Raw genomic sequence first — 26430 nt, 5'->3', positions numbered from 1 at the left:
TCCTCTTTCCCGATTTTCTTCTCTCTGCAGACACCAGAGATATATCTTAGTGTGTGTCAGGGTGTGTGTCTAGGAGTCCAGAAGAATGTCTTGTGGTCCCCACTGGGGTGACCAGCTCATCCTGGTTTTCACAGGAGCCTGCTGGTTTCACACTGGAAACTCTGCTTCCCAGAGGTCCTCTCAGCCCAGGCAGTGGGGAAGGTTGGTCCCCCAGCCCCTGCCGTAGAGTCAGAGGATGCTGTGTGAGGGATGGGCCTGGGAGCTAGCAGCTACTCCAGTCTATGAGTGTTTCTCGTACCTGGAGGCCAACTTGCAGTGCTGGGAAGGTCGCAGTGTGTCCAGTGGGTGGACGTGAACCTGAGTTGGTCCCACGGTTGATGGTTTGACTAGTTAGGAGGGTGGGGGAGAGGGCTAGGCTTAAGCTACTCAGTTTGTGTTGCTTATGTTTAAAATGTTCGCAGTCTTCCTAGAATCATTTGTGCTGGTGTTATTTAGTTGCTAAGTCATGTCTGACTCTTTGGCGACCACATGGACTGTAGCCCTTCTGTCTCCTCTGCCTATGGGATTTTCCAGGCAAGAATACTGGAGAGGGTTTCCATGCCCTCCTCCAGGGGGATCTTCTTGGTCCAGGGACCAAACCTGGGTCTCCCACATTGCAGGCAGATTCTTTACCACTGACCCACCAGGGAGTATAGAATACTGTTATCCAAATGGAATGTTCTTTCATGTAAAAGACACACAGCATATAGCTTCCTCAGCTCCCAGTCCCCCATCACTGATCCAAACCGTGTCATCCCTCCCTGCTGGCCAGGTGCCAGGTGCTGTATTTAGGGAAAGAAGGACAAGTCAAGCTTCCCCCTCCTTCTCTGTGAGTGGGAGACTGAAGCAGATTTGTGTTCCTGGTGGCCCGGGGGGCTGACTTCTGCCTGGGGCACCTGAGCCTGGCCATCCCCAAGAATGTGACAGGCTGAGCCTAGGAGGAAGGGTGCCCATGGCCTGGTGTGGCCATCAAAACAGCAGGCCATGGTTTGCTCCCATGAGAAGCTCAACACAGCTGCCTGGGCTCTCTGTATAGACTGTCTTACTCTGTTACCTGGAACCAGGGCTGAGCAAGGGAGGGAAGGCTGCCCTCTCGTGGTAACTCGTAAGATGGCTTCAGACTTTGGAGGAAAGGTCATTGCTTCCCGTATGCTCGTCAGGGGCTGGGAGGACTTCTTTCCTGTTTGCTTTCAGATGTAGCACTTTGCTACTTGAACCTCAGGCTCCTCGTAGGGCTCTTCTGAGTGTCTGCTTCATGCCCTGATGCTGTGTTGTTCTTCGGTCACTTAGTCGTGTCTGACTCTTTGTGACCCCACGGACTGCAGCACGCCAGGCTTCCCTGTCCGCCACCGTCTCATTCTCTGTCGCCCTTCTCCTCCTGCCCTCAATCCTTCCAGGCATCAGGGTCAGGTGGCTGCACAGTGCATCATCAGAGAATGACCTGATGATCCTTAGAAAACATCTGCTCTCAATGGAAGCATGTCTTTTCTGGGCATCCGGTGCCGCCCAGCCAGAGACCACCAGGACACACCTTGTCTTGGAACCATGGGTGTCTCAGTGGGAGGGTGTTAGAAGGGACTTATAATGGGATGTGGGCTTGTATTGAGCCATTTGGGGAAGGTTCCAGGAAGCTAGGCTTGGCCATGGGTTGGATGCTGCCCAGAAATGAGGGTGATTCTATAGCTGGTACCTTAATGCTTTTTCGTCAGAAGGTGAGTGTCATGAAGCCAGGCCACTGCTGGGATTGGCAAAGAAGTGCAGTCTCTCGTACCAGCCAGCAGAGGGGGCTGTTGGTCACGGTGAGGTTTGGACCAGGTTCATGGGATGAATTACAAGCTGGAATCAAGAATGCAGGGAGAAATATTAACAACCTCAGATACGCAGATGATATAACTCTAATGGCAGAAAACGAACAAGAACTCAAGAGCCTCTTGATGAGGGTGACAGAGGAGAGTGAAAAAGCTGGCTTAAAACTCAACTTTCAAAAAATGAATATCATAGCATCTGGCCCCATCACTTCATGGGGCCAGATGATGGGCCCCATGGGCCCATAGATGGGGGAAAACTGGAAACAATGACAGATTTTATTTTCTTGGGCTCCAAAGTCACTATGGATGGTGACTTTGGCCTTGAAATTCAAAGACACTTTGTTCCTTTGAAGGAAAACTATGACCAATCTAGATAGCATATTAAAAAGCAGAGGCATCATTTTGCTGACAAAGGTCCATATAGTCAAAGCTATGGTTTTTCCAGTAGTCATATACAGATATGAAAGCTGGACCATAAAGAAGGCTGAGTGCCAAAGAATTGATGCTTTTGAATTGTGGCACTAAGAAGTGCCTGAGAAGACTCTTGAGAGTCCCTTGGATAGCAAGAGCAAACCAGTCAATCCTAAAGGAAATCAACCCTGTATATTCACTGGAAGGACTGATGCTAAAGCTGCAATATTTTGGCCAGCTGATGCAAAAAGCCAACTCATTGGAAAAGACTCAGCAGAGGAAAGATTGAGGGCAGGAGCAGAAGGAGTGACAGGATGAGATGGTTGGATGACATCATCAACACAATGGACATGAGTCTGGGCAAACTCCAGGAAATAGTGAAGGACAGGGAAGCCTGGCAGGCTGTAGTCCATGGAGTCACAAAGAGTTGAATGTGACTGAGTGACTGAACAACTACATGGGATTGTGTGATGGGTGTGCCTATGTCCTACTCTACCGTGTAACAGTTATCTGGCCCCACATGAGCTGTCTATGTTCAAAAGAATCCTGCCAGCTTCAAACACCTGGGGGTCAGTAACTGCTTTTTTTCTCAGCATGTCAGGAGAACATTCAGTACATAGTGTTTTTCAGGTCTATTATATCTTTCTAATTTTCTATTCGTTCTATTAATTTTTGAGAGTTTGATATTGAAATTCCAATTGAAAATCTTTATCTACTTAAAAATAATTGTAGTATATAGTGGAACTGTATGTAACTGTGTTCTCTATTTTCCAAACCTGCTGTAAATGTGTTATCATAGTTTCATAATTTAAAAAAGAAAAAAAAAGGAACACTGCCAACTTCAAATACCTAGGCGTCAATGCTGCTTCTCTTTTTAGCACATTAGGGAAAAATTCAGTGTACAGTGGAATGCATTGGTTAGTTCTTTTTCATCTATAACCTGGAATGTTTGCCTCCCAAGGAGTAACTCTTCTTCTGTTCCCAGGCAAATGGTTGTATAGTTTTCTGTGCAGTTCATATAAAGCTGTTACAAGAAGCTGGAAGTTTACAAAAGTCTTCCTTACAAAATTAAAGGATGATTTTAAACTTCAAGGAAAAAAATAACAGCTGATATGATGTGTGCTTTGATTTGACACGACTGAATGACTAACATACACACACACACACACACAATGTGTGATTATCTTCACAACCACCTTTGGTACTATTATTAGTCCATTTTGCTAATGGGGAAATCGAGGCACAGGGAGGTTAAGTGCCTTGCCCAAGGTCACACAGCTTGGATTTGAACCCTGTGGTTTGACTTGGTGTCTACTCTTTACTACTGTCCCCCTATGTATGTAGATTTACTTCCTCTATTCATGTCTTCAATTGCAAACTCCTATATCTAAAGAGGCAGAGAGTGAGAACATTGGAAGGAAATATTTATTTCTAAGTATTTTGAGAATCAAGTGTCTTGATTGTTATTGTGACCAGAATTTCCCCCTCTTCTTTTGTAGCGATGTCTGCTCTTCAAAAACAGTGGTTTCTTTACGCTGTATAGGTAAGTGATTCTTGGTTTTCTGTTTTGTGTTTCTAACATGGGATACATTTTAGTATCCCATTTGATACCAAAATCAAATGGTATCAAATTTGATACCTTACTGAACTGTATCCCAGTGTGTCTTTGGGGGACTTGGAGATAGAAGGTGGAGTAACGGGTCAGGGCATGCCCAGCACCCTGCCCAAGGATTCCCATTCTTGAATCTGGATACACTTTAGATACCCACTGCTTTTGTCCAAGAACCAGCTGTCCCCTGAGGACAGACAAGCTCCAGAGGTGGACAGGCCCTCTCTGTGGTGTCCACATTGTGGGGCTGGAGACCTATGGGTGTCCCCATTCCAGTGTTTGGACTAGTTATAGCTTCCAACCTTTTTGGGCTTCCTGGTGGCTCAGACAGTAAAGAATCTGCCTGCAATGCAGAAGACCTGAGTTCAAGCCCTCTGTCAGGAAGATCCCTTGGAGAAGGAAATGGCAACCCACTCCAGTACTCTTGCCTGGAAAAGTCCAAGGACAGAGGAACCTGATGGGCTACAATCCATGGAGTCGCCAAGAGTTAGACATGACTGACCAACTACCACTTCCACATTTTCCAAACCTTTTGTGGGTATGGAGGACACTGTCCTTGAGCTCCCTTCTGTGGCATGGCCCCATCCTCTTCCCGTATGGGTCTCGGGCCTGAAGCTTGGATTCCCAGTTTGAACAGGTGAAGCTAGCAGTCGCTCCGGGGTGAGCACCATTCCCCGGTGGTCCTGGCAGTGACTTCCCACACAGGTTGGTTCAAGCTTCTTTAGGTGCCCGGAGAGCACGGTGCCTGCCCTGCCCTCCTGCCCACGCCGGCCACCTTGTGATGGTTTGACAGCAGTGCATAGGAGAAAGCCCTCCTTAGCTTTGTTCAGGAATCTTGGGGTCTCTGAGCATCCAAGGGGGTCCCAGGGCCTTTGTTAGCTGCCCTGCTACGTGCGTATTTGGGAGATGCTGATGGAATCACACAAGTGCCAAGCACCAGGCCGCATCCAGGGCTGTCAGAAGTGGTGCTTCCTGCGGGTGGCTGCGGAGGTGGAGATGCCGGTGGTTGCTGGAGGAGTGTCCTTTGGCCCCCCACCCCAGCCAGAAGAGACCAGGCCGCCTATTCTAAAGTCAGAGCCCAGAGAAACAGGAACCAGAGGAGGGAATGGTCACCCTGCAGCCAGGCCGGAACCTTGGGATGGGAGCTGTCTGGGCACACAGCGTGGCAGGTGTCCGGGGGAGGCGGGAAGCGGGGCAGCAAGGGGCGCAGTGGGATTGGGCGGGGGCGGCCCTGCTTTGCTCACGGGCCGGCTGCGCTGTGCTTGTTACTCTCAGAGTGCGGCGTCTCCGTGAATGCGAGCCGCCAGAGCCGGATCGTGGGGGGATCGAATGCTTACTCGGGGGAATGGCCCTGGCAGGTTAGCCTGCACGTGCAGGGCATCCACGTCTGCGGCGGCTCCATCATCACCCCGGAGTGGATCGTGACGGCTGCGCACTGTGTGGAGGAGTAAGTCTCCAGGAGGTGGGGCCTGAGCGAGGGGGCGTGGCCTGAGGGAAGGGGCGGGACCGGGGAGTAGGGGGCGGGGCCTGGGCTTCCGAGGTGGCTCTGCCAGAGGTCTTGAGCAAAGTCGCTGACTCCTGCAGGCTCCGGTTTCCTTGGGGACAACTGGGGCTTCTAAGGGCGCCTCCCTCGTGTCACAGAGAGGGTCAGATGACTTGAGAAGCACGTGAAACTGTGGCCAACACATCCCATAGCATGTGTCCATCGCTTTGAGTCAGCACAGGGATGCAGTATAGGGCCGGGGTGATGCTATGATCAGAAGGAATTCCAGTCCACAGTCTTCTCAGCTCGGGTCTATCACTTCCTGAGGCCGCTGCCCTCTCGACAGGTTTGGGCTCCCTGGGTACTCGTCCCCAGAAAGACACTCAGAGAAACTTGGAGACACGCAAACCTCAGGCTGTCCTGCTGGAAGGTTCTCTGTGACCCAGTAAGCAGCCTGAGCCCCAGAGGTTCCCATGCAGATGGGTGGGGAGGGGTGAGGATGGCCATCATTTGTAGTGTTAGCTTTTGTAGAAGATACTGTTCTTCCTCTTTTTTTCTTAAACAAGGAATTTTTTTGGTCACATGGATATTTTGAAAAAGCCACACTCATGGGAGCTGTTTGTCGTGTTTAGAGTGATGCTGGGCCTGACTTGGCTGTTCCCTGGCTGAGTAGCCTCAGACAGTTCACTCCAGGTGTCTGACAGTAGCGTCTGCACCTGTAAGACAGGTGTGCTGCTTCGAGGGTTGAAGGAAGGAGTGTGTATAACTCACGCGTGTCCACCAGATTCCATGGGCTCTAAGATGGGATTTTCTTAGAAGGGAAGCACCCAAAAGAAGGTAGTGCCAGAGTGGTTATTAGACTCAGAGTCTACTCCCCGGTACACATTTATTAAGCACCTACTGTGTGCCAAGAGATGTTCTAGCATATAAAGATAAGTAAGACCCAGTCATGCTGGAAAAGGGGTTTCAAACCTCAGGGAGGCATTTAGATTCAAGAATAAGTGTTGTTGGGCTTCCCAGGTGGTGCTAGTGGTAAAGAACCTGCCTGCCGATGCAGAAAACGTAAGAGATATGGGTTTGATCCCTGGGTCAGAAAGATCCCCTGGAGGAGAGCAACCCACTCCAGTATGCTTGCCTGGAGAATTCCATGGACAGAGGAGCATTGCAGGCTATAGTCTATAGGGTCACAAAGAGTCAGACATGACTGAAGTGACTTAGCACACATGCATAAGTGTTCTTGGAATTGCAAGGGTTTGCAGGCTGGTACAGAAATACGGGAGGAACATGATTCACTGATGAAGTAAAGGAGAGGGGTGTGGGAGTGTGGGGCTGCGTAAGGTAGGGAGAGAGAAGAGCCTGAGACCACATGGCCATTCTGGTGTGGCTTCTGACAAGTCATGTCACCTCGGGGGCTGATGACTTTTGAGAACTGTGGGATGCGTGTTGTGTATTTGCCGTTCTTACATGCTGAGTGGTGTTCGTCTCTGTCTTCCAGACCCCTTAACAATCCCAAGATCTGGGCAGCCTTTGCGGGAATCTTGAAACAATCTTACATGCTCTATGGAAATGGATACAGAGTAGCAAAAGTGATTTCCCACCCAAATTATGATTCCAAGACCAAGAACAATGACATCGCTCTAATGAAGCTGCAGACGCCTCTGACTTTCAACGGTGTGTACCTGAGCTCCTGCAGCCCAGGGAGTTTTGACAAAATCTTAAGAGGCTGACTAGAAATGAAACGTGCTGTGAAGACTGGATGGAGGAAATGTGCATTGAGTTACAGTGTGCAGGGCTGGGGGAGGCGTTGACTGCTAGAAGAGGGTTTACCAGACGCTGAGCCACCCCAAAATGTGCCTGTTGCCACTGAGCAATGTGGTCACCACGACGTCTTCCCTCCACTACATAGCGACGACTTAGCACACATGCATGTCTAGAAAAGTCATTTCATCATCAGGGTCTGGCCAGTGACAGCTGACACTGTGCCTTTAATTATAGTACACTGATCATTTACCTTCATCGTCATCAGTTTAGTCTGTAGTGTATGCAGCCCTGCCATGGAAAGTGTCAACTATTTGCATCACAGGACTGTTGACTGTGGATCTTCAGCTGTTAACTGTGGACCTTCAGTTTTCCCAAACCCTAACTTCCAGAGGAGAACTTCTTGTCTCTTAGAAAAAGGGTCCTGGAAGGGAGAGGAAGAGGATGCTAGGGCACATTGGAATCTAGAAGTCTCCTTGGGCCGCAGGGTGGTGGTCCCAGGCCCAGTGCATGCACATGGGAAGGTCCAGGTGCATACCATCACCTGAGGCCTTCAGTTAGACCACACCTGCTCATGGTGTTTTCTCTTCATGAAACAGACAAAGTGAAACCAGTGTGTCTGCCCAATCCAGGCATGATGCTGGAGCCAACTCAGTCCTGCTGGATTTCCGGGTGGGGGGCCACCTACGAGAAAGGTGAGTCTCCTGGCACAGGGTCTGCAGGTCCCATGAATCAGAGCATGGGTTCAGAAGTGGGAGATCTAGGTTTTAATTCTGGTTCTACCACTGAATGATTGGATGACTTTTGGGTGATTCACCCAGGCTATTTGCTTCAGTTTCTCTACATGCTAGATGGGAAAATCCTACCTGCCCTACCTACCACAGTGCCCTGATTAAGATTAAATTCAAAGACTTCCCTGGTGGTCCAATGGTTAAAACTTCACTTTCCAGTGCAGTAGGTGTGGGTTCAATCCTTCATCAGGTAGCGAAGATCCCTCGTGCCTCGTGGTCAAAAAACCAAGATATAAAGCAGAAACAATACTGTAACAAATTCAACAAAGACTTTTTTGTACAATGGTCCACATCAAAAAATTAATTAAAAAAACAAATGGAACAGTGAGTGGAAACTGCTTTTTGAAGTGCAGAGGCCACCTAAACATGAGAGGCACATGTGTTCAAGTCACATAGTCATTAACGGGCTGCCTGGAAGTCTGCCAGCCTTTGATACTGAGGATAACGGTCTTGGTGAGGATGGGCCTGTGTGACTGGCTGCAGGTCATCAAAGCCTAATCCTCCTGCCCTGACCACACAGAGGGGAAGGGACTCTAGACTCTCCTGATGCAGGCTGGCCCTGCTGCCTTCAGTTATAATTTGGTTTCATCTTTGATAACACTTTTCAAATGAAGAGATCCAAGCTGTTTCCTTTATATGGAGCATTGGATGTGCTTCAGTTCTGTTCAGTCGCTCAGTCGGGTCCGACTCTTTGCGATCCCATGGACTGTAGCACACCAGGCTTCCCTGTCCATCACCAATTCCCAGGGCTTGCTCAAACTCATGAAAATCGAGTCAGTGATGCCATTCAACCATCTCTTCTTTGGTCATCCCTTTTCCTCCTGCCCTCAATCTTTCCCAGCATCAGGGTCTTTTCTAAGGAGTCAGTTCTTCGCATCAGATGGCCAGAGTGTTGGAGCTTCAGCTTCAGCATCAGTCCTTCCAATGAATATTCAGGACTGATTTCCTTTAGAATGGACTGGTTTGATTGACTCTCAAGAGTCTTCTCCAACACCACTGTTCCAAAGCATCAGTTCTTCCGTGCTCAGCGTTCTTTATAGTCCAACTCTCACATCCATACATGACTACTGGAAAAACCATAGCTTTGACTATATGGACCTTTGTTGGCAAAGTAATGTCTCTGCTTTTTAATATGCTGTCTAGGGTTGTCATAGCGTTTCTTCCAAAGAGCAAGCGTCTTTTAATTTCATGGTTGCAGTCACCATCTGCAGTGATTTTGGAGCCCCCCAAAATAGTCTCTCACTGTTTCCATTGTTTCTCCATCTATTTGCCGTGAAGTGATGGGATCGGATGCCATGATCTTAGTTTTCTGAATGTTGAGTTTTAAGCCAACTTTTTCACTCTCCATTTTCACTTTCATCAAGAGGCTCTTTAGTTCTTCTTCACTTTCTGCCATGAGGGTGGTATCATCTGCATATCTGAGGTTTTTGATATTTCTTCTGGTAATCTTGATTCCAGCTTGTGCTTCATCCAGCCCAACATTTCTCATGATGTACTCTGCATATAAGTTAAATAAGCAGGGTGACAATATACAGCCTTGCCTTTTCTGATTTGTAACCAGTCTGTTGTTCCATGTCCAGTTCTAACTGTTTCTTCTTGGCTTGCATACAGATTTCTCAGGAGGCAGATAAGGTGGCTTGGTATTCCCATCTCTTTAAGAATTTTCTGCAGTTTGTTGTGATCCATATAGTCAAAGGCTTTGGTGTAGTCAACAAAGCAGAAGTAGATGTTTTTCTGGAACTCTCTTGCTTTTTCAATGATCCAAAGAAGGTTGGCCATTTGATCTCTGGTTCCTTTGCCTTTTCTCAATCCAGCTTGAACATCTGCAAGTTCATGGTTCATGCACTGTTTAAACTTGACTTGGAGAATTTTGAGCATTACTTTGCTAGCGTGTGAGATGAGTGCAACTGTGTGATGGTTTGGACATTCTATGGCATCGCCTTTCTTTGGGATTGGAGTGAAAACTGACCTTTTCCGGTCCTGTGGCCTCTGCTGAGTGTGTGGATGTGCTTAGTGGTACGTTTATATTAATATATTGTTTACATCCTTCCAGAAGTGTTAGCGCACACCTACAAGGAATTCTTTAAAGCAGGGGTCTCAAACCCTAGGCCATGGACTGGTGCTAGTCAGTGATCTGTTAGGAACCAGACCACACAGGAGGAGGTGAGCGGCGGGTGAGCAAGCAAAGTTTCATTGTATTTATAGCTGCTCCCCATTGCTTTCATTACCACATTATCACCATGTAGTAATAATAGAAACGAAGTGCACAATAAATGTGATGCACTTGAATCATCCTGAAACCATCCCCCCACCTCCCTGGTCCATGGAAAAATTGTCTTCTACGAAACTGGTCCCTGGTGCCAGGAAGGCTGGTAAGGTGAATAGTACATGGGCAGAGTGACTTAGAGGGAGAAGGGAGAGAAGGCAGCTGGGCTGCATATCCTGGCATCTGGACTAGATAAGCTCCTGGGTTGATCCTTCCAGTTGTGAGCAAGTTTCCCCAGCAGCCAAGACCGAAGGGGAAGCCAGCCATGATCTGTGGGGCACCTTCCAAGGGCTGGGAAAGTAACAGTGAGCAAACTAAGACAAAACCTCTGCCTGCAGAAGCTTCACATTCTCCTGTGGGTGCTGGGGGGGGCGGGGGGCAGATTGCGCTCAGATAGGAAATGAGAAACTAGGTGCTTTCAAATGGTGGAGGCTGGTCATAGTGAGAGGTGGTCAGGGAGGGCTTCCTGGAAGAGGGGACATTTGAGCTGAAATCAACATGACAAGAATGTCTTAGGAACACTGTGGCCAGGGCATGATGAACCAGGGGTGAGAGGGCAGTCTGGAGTCAGGTTGCATAGGGTATTGTAGGCTATAATGATAGCACTGGCTTCTAATCTGAATGGGACAGGGAGCTGCTATGGAGTGACATGGTTGGACGGCTAAGTAGGGACTCACAGAAAAGGTAGACGGCATGGTGAGGAGACCACTGCCACATCCTGCGAGACAAGAAGGTGGCTCAGACCAGGGAGGTGGGTGTGGGGGTAGGGGCAGAGCCACCAAATCTGCTGATGGATGGAGTGTCACAGGAAAGTGAGGAGTCTCGGGGGTCCTGCTTCGTGCTCGTTATCTAAGCCCCATGGTGGGGCATGGGGCCGCTTCCTGACTTGAGGAGGATCGAGTGATGTGGCTTAGGGCGGGGAAGCACTGCAGGAGAGGCCCTGCTTCAGCCCCCAAGCCCGCAGAGCCTCGCAAACATCTATGCAGCAGGTGGGTGCCAGAGACAGCACAGACCTGCAAGTGGTTGGAGGTCTCCCTGTGCAGGGAGCCGAGGGCAGGCAGTCAGGGGTGGAGGATTGCGTGGGGCTGAGAAAGGTTGGGGTGCTTGAGGTGGAAACACAGGAGCTCCTGGTGCCGCCCTGGGAACTGTCCAGAGAAGAGAGAGCGGTGGAGGAGGAGAAGGATCCCAGGGAACCACGTGGCTGGGCGATGAGCAGGTGACTCTAGGACACAGTTGGAGCTTGGTCCACAGCCCAGAGGCAGGTAGTCCTCCCCAAACACAATCTAGAGCCACTTTAAACACACGCCCCAGCAGTTGAAAGGTACCCGGGTTCCTCAGGAGCCGGCTTGGGAGGAGTGGCGTGGTCACATGTCCACGTGTCCAGGAGGGAGACCAGGCTTCCTGTGAGAGCTGTGCTGTCCTCTGTTGCAGGGAAGACCTCAGATGACCTGAACGCGGCCGAAGTGCGCCTCATTGAGCCCTGGCAGTGCAACAACAAGTACATGTACAACAACCTCATCACGCCCGCCATGATCTGTGCAGGCTACCTGCAGGGCGCCATCGACTCCTGCCAGGTGATGGCCAGCTGGGCCCTGCCCGGCTCCCACTGGGCCCATGAGGTGCACCCCTCCCCTACCTGGGACCCGGGGTTGGAGGAGACCCGGGGACTCTCCCTTCACCCCCCTGAGCCCTCATCCCACCTTCTTGCCCTCTGGCCTGTGCGGCTTATGGATTGACTTCTGCTCTGTAACCTGCTGTGTCCCCCAGGGAGACAGTGGAGGTCCTCTGGTCACTCTGAAGAGCAGTGTCTGGTGGCTGATCGGAGACACGAGCTGGGGGTCGGGCTGTGCCAAGGCGTACCGACCGGGAGTGTACGGGAACGTGACCGTGTTCACAGACTGGATCTACCGACAAATGAGGGTAACCTTTCCATCCTCCTGATCGGCTCCCCACTTCACTGTGTCAGAGCCCGGAGGGTGGGCCTGTGACAGGTGGCACCCCTCCCCGTATGCATTTGGATGCAAACTTCTGGGGCCCAGCTTTGCAGGGTCCAGGGCTCCCTGTGATGGGCTTGCTTCTGGCTCTAATAGCTCCATTCACCTACTCAGGTGTCATTGCATCAAACTTCTGGTGACAGGCAGAGAGCAGAGGGAGGCAGGTCTGCCAGCCGTGACCTGGCCCTGTCCTTCTCTGGGCTCTCATGGGCACCCAAGGGAGCAGCTGGTGTCTCTGGTACAAGCAGAGGGTGTGAGAAGGGATGATCCCAGGGGTTCCTGGCACCCCTGCTGCCTCTGGCTTCTGGCCTGGTGTATGATACTCAGCGGAGCCCAGTCTTGGGTTCTGTCCAGATCCTGGGTGAGGACCAGATGTCTGTCCATCACTGGGGCCTTGGGACTGGGCAGCGCTCACGGATTTTGGCTCCTTCCAGGGCTAAGTTCCAGGTGAAAGTCCTCTCTCCCTCAAGTCTCCAAAAGTGCCCAGGTGCCAGGAGATGAGGCAGAAGCCGAGGGCACTGCCCGGTGAGGCCTGACCTGCATCTCCCCTGAGCGAAAACCTAAGACCTAACACCTTCAAGTGACTTGGGGCCCAGCCAGTCCCCGCCCTGCAAAGGGCCGAGTACTGGAAATACATGACCCCCATTGTCCCATTGAGGACTGCATGATGGAGGGAAGCTGGGAGGGGTCCTGGGGAGACTAGGGGGGAGGTGAGGCAGGCCAAGGGGCTACTGTCCCTCTTGGATGAGAGAGCAAACAGGCACTGTGTGTCTAGGCAATGCTGGTGGATCAGCAGCGGGAAGTGGGGGGGCTGGATGACGACAGAGGAGGTGGGGTAGAAAGCAGGACTAAGTAGACCCCGAATGACTTTCAGAGGCTAAGGTCATGCTTGGTTGGCCCAGAGACGCCTGTGTCCCAGCGGTGCTGAGTGATTGGACCCCCCCTCCCCCGCCACATCCCATCCCCTCCTGTCCCCGGGCCTTTGAACATACCATTCTCCTCCTCTGTCAGTTTAACCCAACCTTCATGCTGTAGGAAAAAATATCCCTTTGTCTTATTCTTTAAATAATTTATTTGGTTAACTCTTGGCTGTGCTGGGTCTTTATTGCTGCACAGACGTTCTCTCATGGTGTACACAGGCCTCTCATTGCAGTGGCTTCTCTTATGGGGGGGTTTCCCAAGTGACACTAGCGGTAAAGAACCCACCTGCCAGTGTAGAGAGACGTAAGAGACTCGAGTTCGATCCCTAGGTTGGGAAGATCCCCTGGAGGAGGGCACAGCAATCCACTCCAGTATTCTTGCCTGGAGAGTCCCATGGACAGAGGAGCCTGGCGGGCGTCGGTCCATGAGGTCACAAAGAATCCGGCGCGACTGAAGCATGTAGCTTGCACTCTTGTTGTGGAGCACAGGCTCTCAATCCCAGGCTCTGCAGTTGTGGTGCATGGGCTTAATTGCTCCGAAGCATGTGGTATCTTCCTGGATCAGGGATGGAACCTGTGTCTCCTGGGTTGGCAGGTGGCCTCTTTACCACTGAGCCGCCAGGGAAGCCCTCCCTGTCAATGTAGGGGAAAAATAATTTTCTACCTTTGTTTGTCTTAAGAAAATAACATCATTTCTTTTTTCTTTTTGAACAGGCAAACAGCTAATCTGTACGGCCTGGGTGCTTGGCAACATTCCACAAGAAAATGAAGGGGCTGATTTTTGATCTCCATGCACTACGTATTTTTTGAAGTGATTCCAGGTCCTTTTGTTTTTATTTGATCATGATCCTGTATGTCTTGGCCCTTTCCACAGTTCTGTGCAGACCCCGTGGCTCCACTACCCACGGGCTCACCCTTCCAGACCCCTCATCTGGTTGGGGAGGCTGGCTGGACATGGACAGCAGAGCCAGTGCAGAGCAAGGGAATGGGGTCTGCCCCGCAGGGACCTTCCCTCGGGCCCCATCTTGGATGCACATGGGGCTGGCGACTTCTCAGCTGCTGGACGGCTTGAGAAAGGAAGGGGAGAAGCCTGGCAGGACCTGCAGGGGCCAGCCTCTGGGGCCACTGCTGGTGAGGCCACTTGGGGTAGCCCCAGGGCCTGTCTCTCCACGAGAGAAGTTGATGAGCATTCTTGAGTGCCTTCTTAGCAGCCCAGAGTGCTGGCTGGAAATAAAGGGACCAGCTCTTCATGGGTGATGACTTGATAGCCACTTGAAAGGGGACCCAAACCTTTTTCTTTTGGGGGGTGTGTAGACAGAGCCCTGGGAACATATGTGACCACCCCCAGCATTGCTGGGAGCCCTCCACCCAGGGAGACCCGCCTTATTCTCCAGTCTCTCCCTGGCCTCCCTTGAAGATGGTGCAATGCCCTGGGTCCCCACTGAGGTCTTCACCCCGAGTAGGGTGCCTGCTGACCCTCTTAAAGCCTGCTAATCATTCACCTGGAAATTGAGCTCCCCCAGGGAAATCAGGGATACTAATTAAAGAAACACTGTTTCCTGTAAAGCGTCTACCTGTTACTACCTCAGTGCCCATGACACCGGGCAGTAGTCATACTCTTAGCTTTTTGAAACTACTGTTGCCTTTGCTTGTGTGAGCAGTAGCCGACGTGAGCTGCTTTCACAAAGTGACTGCTCCCAATTTAATGTTCTGGAAATGTTGTCTGAAGCCCAGCATCTTGTGAGAAAGGAGAGAGGGGTGTGCGAGGGCCTCCCCATGGCCCCTTCCAGCCACTCCTCAAGTTCCCCTGCAGGGGGGAGTCAGGCTTCAGTGACCAAGTGTGAAGCGTAAACACGGGTGCTGTGAGGGCCTGCCTCCTCTCCGACACACTGGTTTCGCAGAAAGACTTGAATGATTCTGCACTAAGACTTGACCTTGGAGTGGAAGTCAGGACGATCTGCTAGCAGGATGCTCGGGCGGCAGAATCCCCAGGGGCCATCCTGACCTGCCTGCTCCAGAGCCAGATTTTAAAAAGCGTCGAGATGGTGAGCAAGCATGCCTTCTTAAGAACTTCTTTTAATTTATGTGACCACTGTTTGTTCTCTGTTTTGTATCTTTTTTAAACTGTAAAATTCAATTGTGAAAAACTGTACCAATAAATTATGCATTTTTTTTGTTTTTCAAACATGTGCAAGCAGAACCAGTCTGCATTTCCATGTGGGGTCTTGATGTCAAGGCAGCCGCTGCATGGTGGCTTGGCAGGGGGTGAGGTCAGGTGGGGTGGGGCAGATGTGGTCTCCTGGCTGCCCTGCTGGCCCTCACAGCTTGTCCTGTAGGACAGCAAAGTGCAAGTGTGAAAGTGTTCGTTGCTCAGTCATGTCCAACTCTTTGTGACCCCATGGACTGTAGCCTGCCAAGCTCCTGTGTCCATGGGATTCTCCAGTCAAGAATATTGGGGTGGGTAGCCATTCCCTTCTCCAGGGTATCTTCCAAACCCAGGGATTGAATCCAGGTCCCCTGCATTCCTGGCAGCTTCTTTATTGTTTGAGCCACCAAGGAAGACAGCAGCCCCCGACTTTTTGGCACCAAGGGTCAGTTTCATGGAAGACAATTTTCTCACTAACTGGGATGGTTCAGGTGGAGTGATGGGAAGTGGCCGATGAAGTTTCCCATCGCCACTCACCTCCTGCTGTGCAGCCTGGCCCAGTACTGATCCTAGGGCCTGGGGACCGCTGCTGGAAGAGGTAACCAAGCTCCTTAAGGAGCATCACCTGTACTTCCCATTTCTCCCAGATACAGACCCTAAGACCCAACTCCCTTCTAGAACTCTCTGTGACCCCAGAGTCCTCAGTCTGCCTTCTCAAACTTGAGTCTAGCATCTCCTCCCCTAAAATTCCTGTGAGCTCACGGCAGCAGAGCTTCTTCCTTAACATGTATCTCAGCCCCCTGGAGTTGTGACCACAGGTAGGAGAGAGAGAGAGAGGGTAAATGTTTTCCTCCCTGGAAGAGAAGTCCACTCATATTCTTCAAATAGCCCAAATCTGGCAGGTCCCAATGTGTAACAGGTGATTAGAGAGAATTGTCTGCATTATGTCAGTTTGTGTTAAAATTACGGTAAAAGTTGTAACACAAAAAGTAAAGAAAACACGTGTTTTGTTAGATAATTTTTTTTTAAGATTTTATTTTTTGATGTGGGCCATCTTTAAAATCTTTTATGCTACAGCTCCAATACTTTCTCCACCTGATGCTAAGAGCTGACTCATTGGAAAAGACCCTGATGCTGGGAAAGACTGAGGGCAGGAGGAGAAGGGGATGACAGAGGACGAGATGACATGGTTGGATGGCATCACCAACTCAATGGACATGAGTTCGATCGCTCCGGGAGATGGTGAAGGACAGGGAAGCCTGGCGTGCTGCAGTCTGTGGGGTCACACAGAGTCGGACACGACTTAGTGACTGAACAGAAACGACAAAAGGGGACAAGTGCGGGGCAGGGGCCTGCCAGCCACCAGCCTTTGTCACCTGATCGCCACAGAGCTTTGTTTACTGTGTGTTTGCTTAAAGACACCTTATTGGTAGATACTGTCAGTTCATTAACATTGAACATGGCCAGCAACCCCATATCTCACTCCTAAAGGACGCCTCTCTAGCACATGTGTTTTGTCTGGAGGGCACAGCAAGCCTTCCTGCACTTAGGAGACTAGACAGCATTTCCCATTCTGCTTGGGGCCATTTCAACATTGACATCACCATCCAAAAAGACAAAAATGCTAAACAACATGGCACTAAATAAACTGAAAAGGATACTCGTTCACAGTCTGAGCTGAAACGGGAAGACAGGGTAGCCATATTCAAACTCAGTCAGCAGCTCGATGTTTTTGCTCCTCTGTTGGTATCCACGAAAGCGCTGCTCGAGTTCATTTGGGGTAACAAATCAACTTTAGTGAGTAGGTGGATCTGCCGGTAAGGAATCTGTGAATAATGAAGATGGACTGTGTCCTAAATGTGTCCATGGGGCAGGGTAGCTGACGTCTTTTTCAGTTGCATTTCTCATTTTGGAGTCTTCCTCTCGTGAGTGGCTTTAATTTTGAACGAAGCTGATTTCACTTAAAAGATCCAGCCAGGGCACTTTCCTGGTGGTCCAGTAGCTAAGAGTCTACATTCCCAATGCAGGGGGACTGGGTTTAATCCCAGGGTGGAACTAGATCCCACATGCTACAAAGATCAAAGATCCTGCGTGCGGCAACTAAAACCTAGCGTAGCCAAATGAATAAATATAAACAAACAACAGAGAAAGATCCAGCCTGAATGCTGAAACTAGGGAAATAGATATTTCTGTAGTTAAATCTTTACAAGAGACATACATTAATTTACTTAATATAAATTAACCCAAAATACTAAAGTGGACACACAAGTATTAAAGGTGTGGAATCTGTGTTGATCACTTTGTGGCTTCTTGCAGCTGGGGAAGTAAGTGAGTTTCCAGGCTGGAGAATGAATTAACTTTGATTCGATTCTCACTGAGCTGTCATGAGGGGTGGGTTGCGGGGGAGCCGTCCTGCCTTAAACTCAGGTACCTGGTCTGTTATCAGCTCCTCTCTGGTACTCCTGGTACTCCCTGATCTGGCTCGAAATTCAGAGACTTTATTCTTCTGACCAAGACTTCACCCTGGACCTGATTTTGTGAAGAGCCCCCCCACACACACATATACTCCGGGTTGGAGTGCTATCCCATAGCCACAGTCCTTTTCTGCTTTGGACACAGAGAGGGTGATGTATGATGTGGTACAGGCCAGAGCTCTTCTCCCAGGGTGCTCAGTGTTTTAAGAAAATGTGCAATTTATGCTACTTCCAAAGTAGTTCAGTTCAGTTTAGTCGCTCAGTCATGTCCAACTCTTTACGACCCCATGGACTGCAGCACGCCAGGCTTCCCCGTCCATCACCAACTCCCGGAACTTGTTCAAACTCATGAAAACGGAGTTGGTGATGCCATCCAACCATCTCATCCTCTGTCGTCCCCTTCTCCTGCCTTCAATCTTTCCCAGCATCAGTTCTTTGCATCAGATGGCCAGAGTATTGGAGCTTCAGCTTCAGCATCAGTCCTTCCAATGAATATTCAGGACTGACTTCCTTTAGGATTGACTGGTTTGATTTCCTTGCTTTCCATGGGATTTTGAAGAGTCTTCTCCAGTACCACAGTTCAAAAGCATCAATTCTTTGTTTTGAAAAATCACTAATGTACCACTAGCTGTGCCTGCATTCTCTGATTCTCTGCAACCCCATGGACTGCAACCCACCAGGCTCCTCTGTCCATGGGATTCTCCAGGCAAGAATACTGAAGTGGGCTGCCATTTCCTTCTCTGGGGGATCTTCCCTGCCCAGATATCAAACCCACATCTACTGCATTGCAAGCAGATTCTTTACCACTGGGCCACATGCAAAAGCCCATAATATACCAGATATTTCATTTCAGATGAATTAACCCCATAAATATTGGTGTTTGAGCCATCATTTTGCTGTGATTAAAGAACCTGAACTCATAATCCCCTGAAAATCCACTGATCTCTTGGATCCACTGAACCTTGGAAAGCCAACGTCAGTGCCCCATTAGCTGCTTTTAAGGCTTCCTGGTTTACCAGTTGGATTGGATTCCTTTCCTCCCACACAGTAGCTGACTGTGGAGACTTTCCTGACTGGCTGCTTTTGCCTTTGCTCTTTGCTCCAAGAAGGAAAGTAATAAAGGTAGGTGCTCCATAGCATCTTAGAAGATAGTCAAGCAACCAGCAAGTCATCTGGACATGTGCCTGGCATCTCCTATGCCCACTCCCTCCCACAGCATTTATTAACCACCAGCAGACCCTGTGTTCTGGAAAACCGAGTCTTCCTGGTTCTGTCACTTCAAGGTTATCTAGTTCCTCTCCTAGCTCTGTTCCAAACTCAGCCCCATAGTTTGGGGTCAACTGAGCCCCAGACTTGCCTGGAGTGAGGGTCCCTGAGTGGGCATGATTGCTCTTCTAGTTGAGTCTGCCCAGGTTGATGGACCTTCAAGCCGGTGCTGTGGAGCCGGCAGCAGAGTCTGGAGAGGCAGGCTCTGATCCTGGTGTTGCCCATCATAGATGGAGATGGGATTCTGGGGTGGGGAGATGGGGGTTGCCTGAGCCCCACTGCCCTCTGAGTGATGGACTCACACAGAGTGGACTCCAGGGCTGCCTCTGCTTGACTCCTCAACAGATAGGAGGGGAGACAGTGTACTTCTTCCCTATCGATGGCCAGTCAGGACAGATCTGAGGGATTCCTGGACACCTCACGAAAGGAAAATGAGCACCTTGTGAGTCCCCAGTGGGCTTGTCCCCCCAAGGAAATTCCTGTTCTCTGAAATACTGTCGGCTTTCTTCCCCCATCTGTCTAGGAATCTCTAGGAAAACTACATCAGCAAAGAAGAATCCTTGGCAACAGCAACACCTCTGTTTCTGGTCGGGGCAGATTCTACCCTGGGGGACTGGGACGCCTGATACTGGAGCAGTTACTCAGCCAGCCACCAGGGGGCAGCAGCTCCAAATCTCAGAACATCACATATACTTGATCCGTCGCTCAGTCGTGTCCATCTCTTTGCGACCCCGTGGACTGCAGCACGCCAGGCCTCCCTGTCCCCTACCATCTCCTGGAGTCTGCTCAAACTCATGTCCATTGAGTCAGTGATGCCATCCAACCATCTCATCCTCTGTCTTCCCCTTCTCCTGCCTTCAATCTTTCCCAGCATCAGGGTCTTTTCTAATGAGTTGGCTTTTTGAATCAGGTGACCAAAGTATTGGAGTTTCAGCTTCAGCATCAACCCTTCCAATGAATATTCAGGACTGATTTCCTTTAGGATGGACTGGTTTGATCTCCTTGCTGTCCAAGGGACTCTTCAAGAGTCTTCTCCAACACCACAGTTCAAAAGCATCAGTTCTTCGACTCTCAGCCTTCTCTATGGTCCAGCTCTCATATCCACACATGACTACTGGAAAAACCATAGCTTCGACTAAAGGACCTTTGTCAGCAAAGTAATGTCTCTGCTTTTTAAAATGCTGTCTAAGTTGGTCATAGCTTTTCCTCCAAGAAGCAAGTGTCTTTTCATTTCATGACTATAGTCACCATCTGCAGTGATTTTGGAGCCCAAGAAAATAATAATCTTGTACAAAAATTCTCGCATCGTCCCAAGCTTTGAGGATTGTGGAATCCTGAGTGTCAGAAGGGGCCAGGAGTGGGGGTGGGGCAGGGCCTGGATGGGAGGCGACAGTGCAGCTAGTCCACCTCTTCCAACAAGCCATTGTCCAGCTTGGCCTGGGAGTGAGTGGACAGCTCATGAGGCAGCCACTCCCTTTCTGGCTGGGTGTCTGCATGTCTCCATGGCTGCCTAGTCCAAGGAGGCCGGTCGGGACTCCGCTGTGCTCCTTCTAGGCAACATGTGGTTAACATTCCGCCTTCTCACCTCCCAGACTAGAACAGCATCTGCTGTAAAATCCCCCCGGGTGGGCAGTGACCTCTCTCAACCTAGGCTTTCACCTTTCAGCTCCACACCAGGCATCCAGCAATTAAGCAGCCTGGATGCTCTATCAGCATACATTATAAACGACAAATGCCGATTGCTTCACCTTCTGTCCCATTTCTTTAACTTTATTCCGCACTTCCCTTCTACCCTTTTATGAATAACCCACCACATTCTTTGGCTCAACCATTCCTTCTGACCTGACCCAGTACAGAGGGCAGCCTTAGCGTCCACTGATTGCTCGACAGATTCCCACCAAACGTCTCCCAAATAAAGAAGGTGTCAGAGAAGGCTTCGTGATATCACAGTGGATGAGAATCCACCTGCCAATGCAGGAGACACAGGTTTGATCCCTGATCTGAGAAGATCCCACATGCCTAGGAGAAATGAAGCCCATGCACCCTGGAGCCCGTACACCGCAGGAGAAGCCGCCACAATGGGAAGCCGCAGCTATAGCAGGGTACAGAGCAGCCCTCACTCGCCACACTTAGAGAAAGCCCGGGTGCAGCAATGAAGACCCAGTGCAAGCGAAATAACAATAAAATAAATAAACATCAAAAAAGAAAGTGTCAGAGAAATGTCTGGTAGAAAGAAGTTTACTACAAATTGAAGAAAGAGGCTTCGGTATGCATTCACAAATGTGGCACTCAGGCTCCTCAAACATGGGGTGTCAAAGGCTATTACAGAAATTGGGATGACCCTTCTACAGTGCTGTGTGGGGATCAGTAACTGACAGAGGGGTGAGGCATCGAAGGAAATCACCTGAAGCTTGAAGCCAGTGTGCTAATCCACGCAGAGACTACGGCTACAGGCTGACCACTGAGGCACCGCTGAAAGGGGCAGCTGAGGGCGGCCGTCGGGGGAGCTGTCGGAGGTCCCCGCCCTGCAGAGCCGGGGCTGGGCGGAGGGCGGGCTCAGCCCGGGAACTTGGCCAGCCGCTGCCGCGCGCGGGACAGCCGCTCCAGCCGCTCCTTCAGGAACTTCCTCTTGTCTCTGGTGTCGGTGCGCTCCTTTAGCAGCCAGTCGTACTGGTCCTTGTCCTGGAGCAGCTGCAGCATGCTCTTCTTGAGCTGCTCGCCATACGTCCGGAGCATGAAGAACTGGATGATCAAGGGGATGTGGCTGGAGATGCGGGTGCTGACCTCCTGCGAGGAAGGAAGGCGCAGTTCACACGAGGGTCAGGGGGCGGGGCAGCCAGGAGACCCTGACTTCACCTCGGCACCCCGGCAGGGACCCAGACCCCGTGGGTGCAGAGTCCCCGCTTGGGTTTCAAACCCGCCCGCATCCTCTGTGGTCTGGGCAGCCCCAGGATAGGGACCCACCTTGACTCTGGGCTCCCACCAGCCTCTCCTTACCACTGAGTGGTTACTGCTGGTGGAAGAGGGCAAAACGTGCCCTAAGAAGGTAAATGCACGCAGCACCAAAACGACAGAGAACAGACCTGTGGACGCAGTCTGTGGGTGGGAGGAGCTGAGAGGAGCATTTAAACATATGCATCACCATGTGTAAAACAGATAGCTAATGGAGAGTTGCTATATAACACATGGAGCTCAACTCCACACTCTGTGACGACCTGGAGGGGTAGGATGGGGGTGAGGGAATGGGAGGGAGGTTCAAGAGGGAGGGGACATATGTGTGTTTACAGATGATTCTTGTTGTTGTATGGCAGAAATCAACATGACATTGTAAGCAATTATCCTCCAATTAAAAATAAATTTTTAAAAACCTACATTTTAAAATTATTTACAACTCTGCCTAGAAGATTCTATAACTTTTTTTTTTTAAATCAAGGCTGAAATTATTTAGCACAAAAGGAGGTGGGCTCTCAAAAGCCACAGAAGGGAGCCCTCTGAGTTCTAAGCACGCTGGAAGTCACTTTCAACTTTCTCCCTCTTCCTGAGGAAGTCCTTCCTGAGACAATACCCCCTTCCCACCTCACCCATGTCCTCTGCTCTCTTTTGGTCTATTAAAAAAAATTTATCCAAAGAATAAATTTAATCAGATAAATGAAAAAAGGCAGACACCCAAATGAATTTTTTGGCCAACCCGATATTAATTTGCTTTACTTGACTATTTTCCTTTGTTTCTGCTGGACTAGGCAAAGAAAGAGATTCTCCGTCTAGACCCTCGAGAAGGCGCCCAGCCCTGCTAACACCTTGACTTTAGCCAGTGAGGATCATACTTGATAGGAAAAGTAGGGAGTTCTCATTAGTCGGAACAGGGCAAGGCTGTCTGCTGGTCGACTGTGGTTTCAAGTAGCACTGAAGGGACCAGATGAGGCAAGGAAAGTTTGAGGTATAAAAACTGGAAAGAGCAGGGAGAGTGTAAAACCACCACTCTCTGCAGAGGGAGGAGTGTTTGTTGGGAAAACTCAGGAGAAACAGATGTAAAACCACCACAGACAGTTTAAGAGAATCAGCACGGTTAACAAACGTAAGACAGCATAGAGAAATTAACAAACGAGATGGAAGAAAAGTCTCATTGACAGGAAGTACAAAGATGAGAAAAGAAGTAGGAATAAATTCCAGGTGTGTGTACCACCTACACAAAGAGCGCTCTAAAACACTTCTGAGACTCCTCAAAAGGATATTTAAGAAGGAACATCAGGGGTCTCCTGATGTTCTTGGATAAGAAATTTTTTAAAGGCACAAAGGTGTCAATTCCTCCACTGCAGGTAGAAATTCTGAGGAAGGATTTTGGCCTGTGGTCTGCAGATTCAGCACCTGCCTGGTTTTCTGCATGGCTTGTCCTACCTACCTCGGACTTGATGAGCCAGCCTCCATAATTGCATAAGCCAGTTCCTTGGTTTATACTTATCGATATAAAACAAGCCCTAGCCTTTCCCCAGATATAATGGTCAATTTCATGTGTCAGTTTGACTGGGTTGTAGATCCACTTATTCAATGGAACTCTCATCTAGGTATCACTGTGATTATTTTGTAGATGTGGTTAATAGCTCCAATCAGTCAACTTTACGTAAGTAAAGGAGATCATCCTCAAGAATGTGGGTGGGCCTCACCCAAGCAGGTGAAGGCTTTAATATTTGTGTATCTGTGTGGATTACTCAGTCTCAAAGGTTCTTCCAGGCAGCACCGGGGGCGGGGGGGGGGGGGGTGAGCTTGGCTGCAGGAGAAACCAAGGGGGCACAGGGCTGCCCTCTTTGCTGGCTTCACACACATCCATGCACATCCCAGGGTCTGCAGAGTCTGACCATTTGAGCTTTGTTGCTCAGAGTGCATCCCCATACAGCAGCATGGGATCCTCTGGGAGCCTGTGAAGTAATGCAGAATTGTGCCCCATCTCAGACCTGCCCCCCACCACCACATCTGCATCTCTGGAAGATCCTGGAGATGTGTGAGCATGGTTGGCATGAGAAACTGCCTGAAGTGATGGAGACATCTGGTAAACCAGGAGGTTGCCATTTGTTTCCCTGTCCAGACTTTCACATAACCCCAGGCTCTGAGCTGTGCATCTTTCTCTAGATGAATTAGATGGACCCTCAAGTTATTTGAAATGTAGGGTGCATGTGCCACATTGCTCAGTCACGTCCAACTCTTGTGAAACCCTATGAACTATAGCCTGCCAGGCTCCCCTGTCCATGGGATTCTCCAGGAAAGAATACTAGAATAGGTTGCCATGCCCTCCTCCAGGATATCTTCCTGACCCAGGCATTGAACCCATGTCTCTTACATCTCCTGCAATGGCAGGCAGGTTCTTTACCACTAGTGTCACTTGGGAAGCCCAAAATGTAGGGTAGCAATCAAAGTGCAAGTCTCTGTGAGTGGCAGCTTCTCTGGGGCCAGTGGTCACTGCTGTCCACACTCCTCCTGCTGAATATTCACAAGAACCCTGGGAGGAGGTAATCACTTTGCCTCCTTTTAGAGAGGAAAACTAAGGCTCAGAGAGGTTAAATAACTTGACGGAGGCCACACAGTCAGCCCAAACCAGATGCAAGCGGCTCTAAGTAACAACCCTTCTCATGTCTGATCGAATTGCTCTAAAGAGGCTTACCAAGGGCTGAAAGATGGGGCTGGTGGTCCCCTTACAGAGACAAGACTGAAGAGACAGGTTCTTCATTCTCAGAGAAGAAGAATGGATGAGAAGCACTGTCCCAAGACTAGCAGACTCACCTGGTGGTACGCGGTCAGGTGTTGAAAGATCTCAGCTGCGGAGGGCTCTGAGGGCTGGGGTTGTTGAAAATGGTTTGATTTTTGCTTCTTCTCTTCTTCGGCCTCCTTCTCTCTGACCTGTTGCAATGCACGCCGGTACACCTCGTCCTGGCAGTAGACCAACTGCTCCATTTGGAAATGTAGTCGGATGGACTTCTCAGCTTCTTCTTCTTGTTCTAATCGAATGTCTTCAATTTTGGACTATAGCAAAAGAGAAACACAACAGAATTTCCATCGAGAAACAAATCACTGGGTCACAGGAAGATAGCTCCACTGCAAAGGCCACCTCTAGCAGGTGCCATCTAGAAGAGCTGGTGGCTTTGGAGCAGCCTTCTGTCCCCACAATAGCTTCTCTGGGCAGGGAGTGGGGCTTCCCATTCTGGGCCGAGGGTCAGAATTTCCCAGGAAGCATGAGCCACACAGATGACCAGACCTTGCATCCCCAGGGCCTGGGAACCTGCATGGGCTCTGTTCTCAGGCCTGATTTCCAGTTTTCTTCATTTTCCCTTTTATAGCCTTTTCCATCTGAGGAGGAGGAATAGTTTTCTACCAGAGAACTCACAGGGATAAGGTGGGGGCCAGATTCTATCAGTCAAATTCCATATATTTCATGTTCCTGGAGTTTAGAGGAACTGGCTGCCAGAAAGTCAAAGAGGGGACCCTTTACACAGAAAGTTACCTGGACCCCCTGACTTCACTGAATGCCAGAGTATGATGTGTGATGCCAAGTGTGGTCCTAAATCTTCTTCTCTATGTTCCTTCTGACTCAAAGGGCACTCTTAGTCCTATTCTGGAGACGAGCAATCAGAGGCCCAGGCAGGTTAAGAAGCCCCAAGACCTCTGGCTTGCAAAAGGCAGAGCCAGCCTTCCCATCTCTGCTGGGTGCTGGGTCTAAGGTTGGCGTCCCCGCCAGGTTCATACATTGAAAGCCTAATCCTCAACAGGATGGCATTCGGAGGTTGGGGGTCTTTGGGAGGTAATTAGGTCATGAGGGTGGGGCCCCCACAAAGGGGTTAGTGACCCTCTGCGAAGAGGCCCCGGGGAGCTCTCTTTCTACCCCTGCCCCCAGTCTCCTGTTTCGTGAAGACACTAATGAGAAGGCCACCAGCACCTCCACCTGTCTCCTGGACTATGAGAAATAAAATATTACGTGTCTGCAGTAATTAGGCAGCCCAAGCCAGGACAAGGGGGAGCCCCTGTTCCTAGATCGGATGAGTCTTTCCTCTTTGGTTTCCTCAATGACTTTCCAGATTCAGGACATTCTCTTCAGCTGTAACAGGGTTCCACACTTACTATGGCTCTCCTCTGTTCCTGGGACTAAATATTTTCCTTCTGAATTCTTTCTCTCTTTCTCTCCCTCTTACTGCCTTTAACGAGACATCACTGCTCATATCTTAAATTCACTATTGATCTTGACTATTTGCTTCTCCAAATACATAATAAAGGTTGAATAGTCTTAATCTAAGAAATCTGTTTTCTAGTGTCAGGCCTACATTTTTTTTTTTTAAAGTAACTTAATGGTCAGTTTTACCTTGGCAGTTCGGTGGAGGTTGAAAAATTCACTAAAGTGTTTTCCTGAAACATCTGTGAAGGTATTCCGGATTATATCTGGTGAAAGAAAGACAGAGATGTCCAGTCTTGCTGGAAGGACCCA

General features: G+C 49.8%; 2 protein-coding genes across 7 annotated transcripts in view; one reads left to right on the top strand and one right to left on the bottom strand.

The window, feature by feature from the left end:
- Positions 1–21040, top strand: part of TMPRSS2 (transmembrane serine protease 2) — a 49749-nt gene extending 28709 nt beyond the window's left edge. For 2 of the 4 annotated variants that reach the window (XM_065943262.1, XM_065943264.1), the window contains 7 exons: positions 3758–3801; positions 5143–5314; positions 6846–7021; positions 7708–7803; positions 11597–11784; positions 11933–12085; positions 13794–16762. In XM_065943262.1, coding sequence (XP_065799334.1) covers positions 3758–3801; positions 5143–5314; positions 6846–7021; positions 7708–7803; positions 11597–11784; positions 11933–12085; positions 13794–13805 — 841 coding nt within the window. In that variant the 3' untranslated portion in view covers positions 13806–16762. Of the gene's footprint in view, positions 1–3757; positions 3802–5142; positions 5315–6845; positions 7022–7707; positions 7804–11596; positions 11785–11932; positions 12086–13793; positions 16763–19488 lie in introns of those variants that run through there. The other 2 variants (XR_010664249.1, XM_065943263.1) reach the window with 2 other exon arrangements.
- A 147-nt stretch (positions 21041–21187) lies between these two features.
- Positions 21188–26430, bottom strand: part of MX1 (MX dynamin like GTPase 1) — a 52042-nt gene continuing 46799 nt past the window's right edge. For all 3 annotated transcript variants that reach the window (XM_065943258.1, XM_065943259.1, XM_065943261.1), the window contains 3 exons: positions 26308–26384; positions 24738–24977; positions 21188–21752 (listed from right to left, as the gene is read on the bottom strand). In XM_065943258.1, the coding sequence (XP_065799330.1) occupies positions 21522–21752; positions 24738–24977; positions 26308–26384 (548 nt within the window). In that variant the 3' untranslated portion in view covers positions 21188–21521. The remainder of the gene's footprint in view (positions 21753–24737; positions 24978–26307; positions 26385–26430) is intronic.

Source organism: Muntiacus reevesi, chromosome 8, assembly GCF_963930625.1.
Source record: "Muntiacus reevesi chromosome 8, mMunRee1.1, whole genome shotgun sequence".
NCBI lineage: Eukaryota > Metazoa > Chordata > Mammalia > Artiodactyla > Cervidae > Muntiacus > Muntiacus reevesi.
This window is presented reverse-complemented; position numbering and strand designations above follow the sequence as displayed.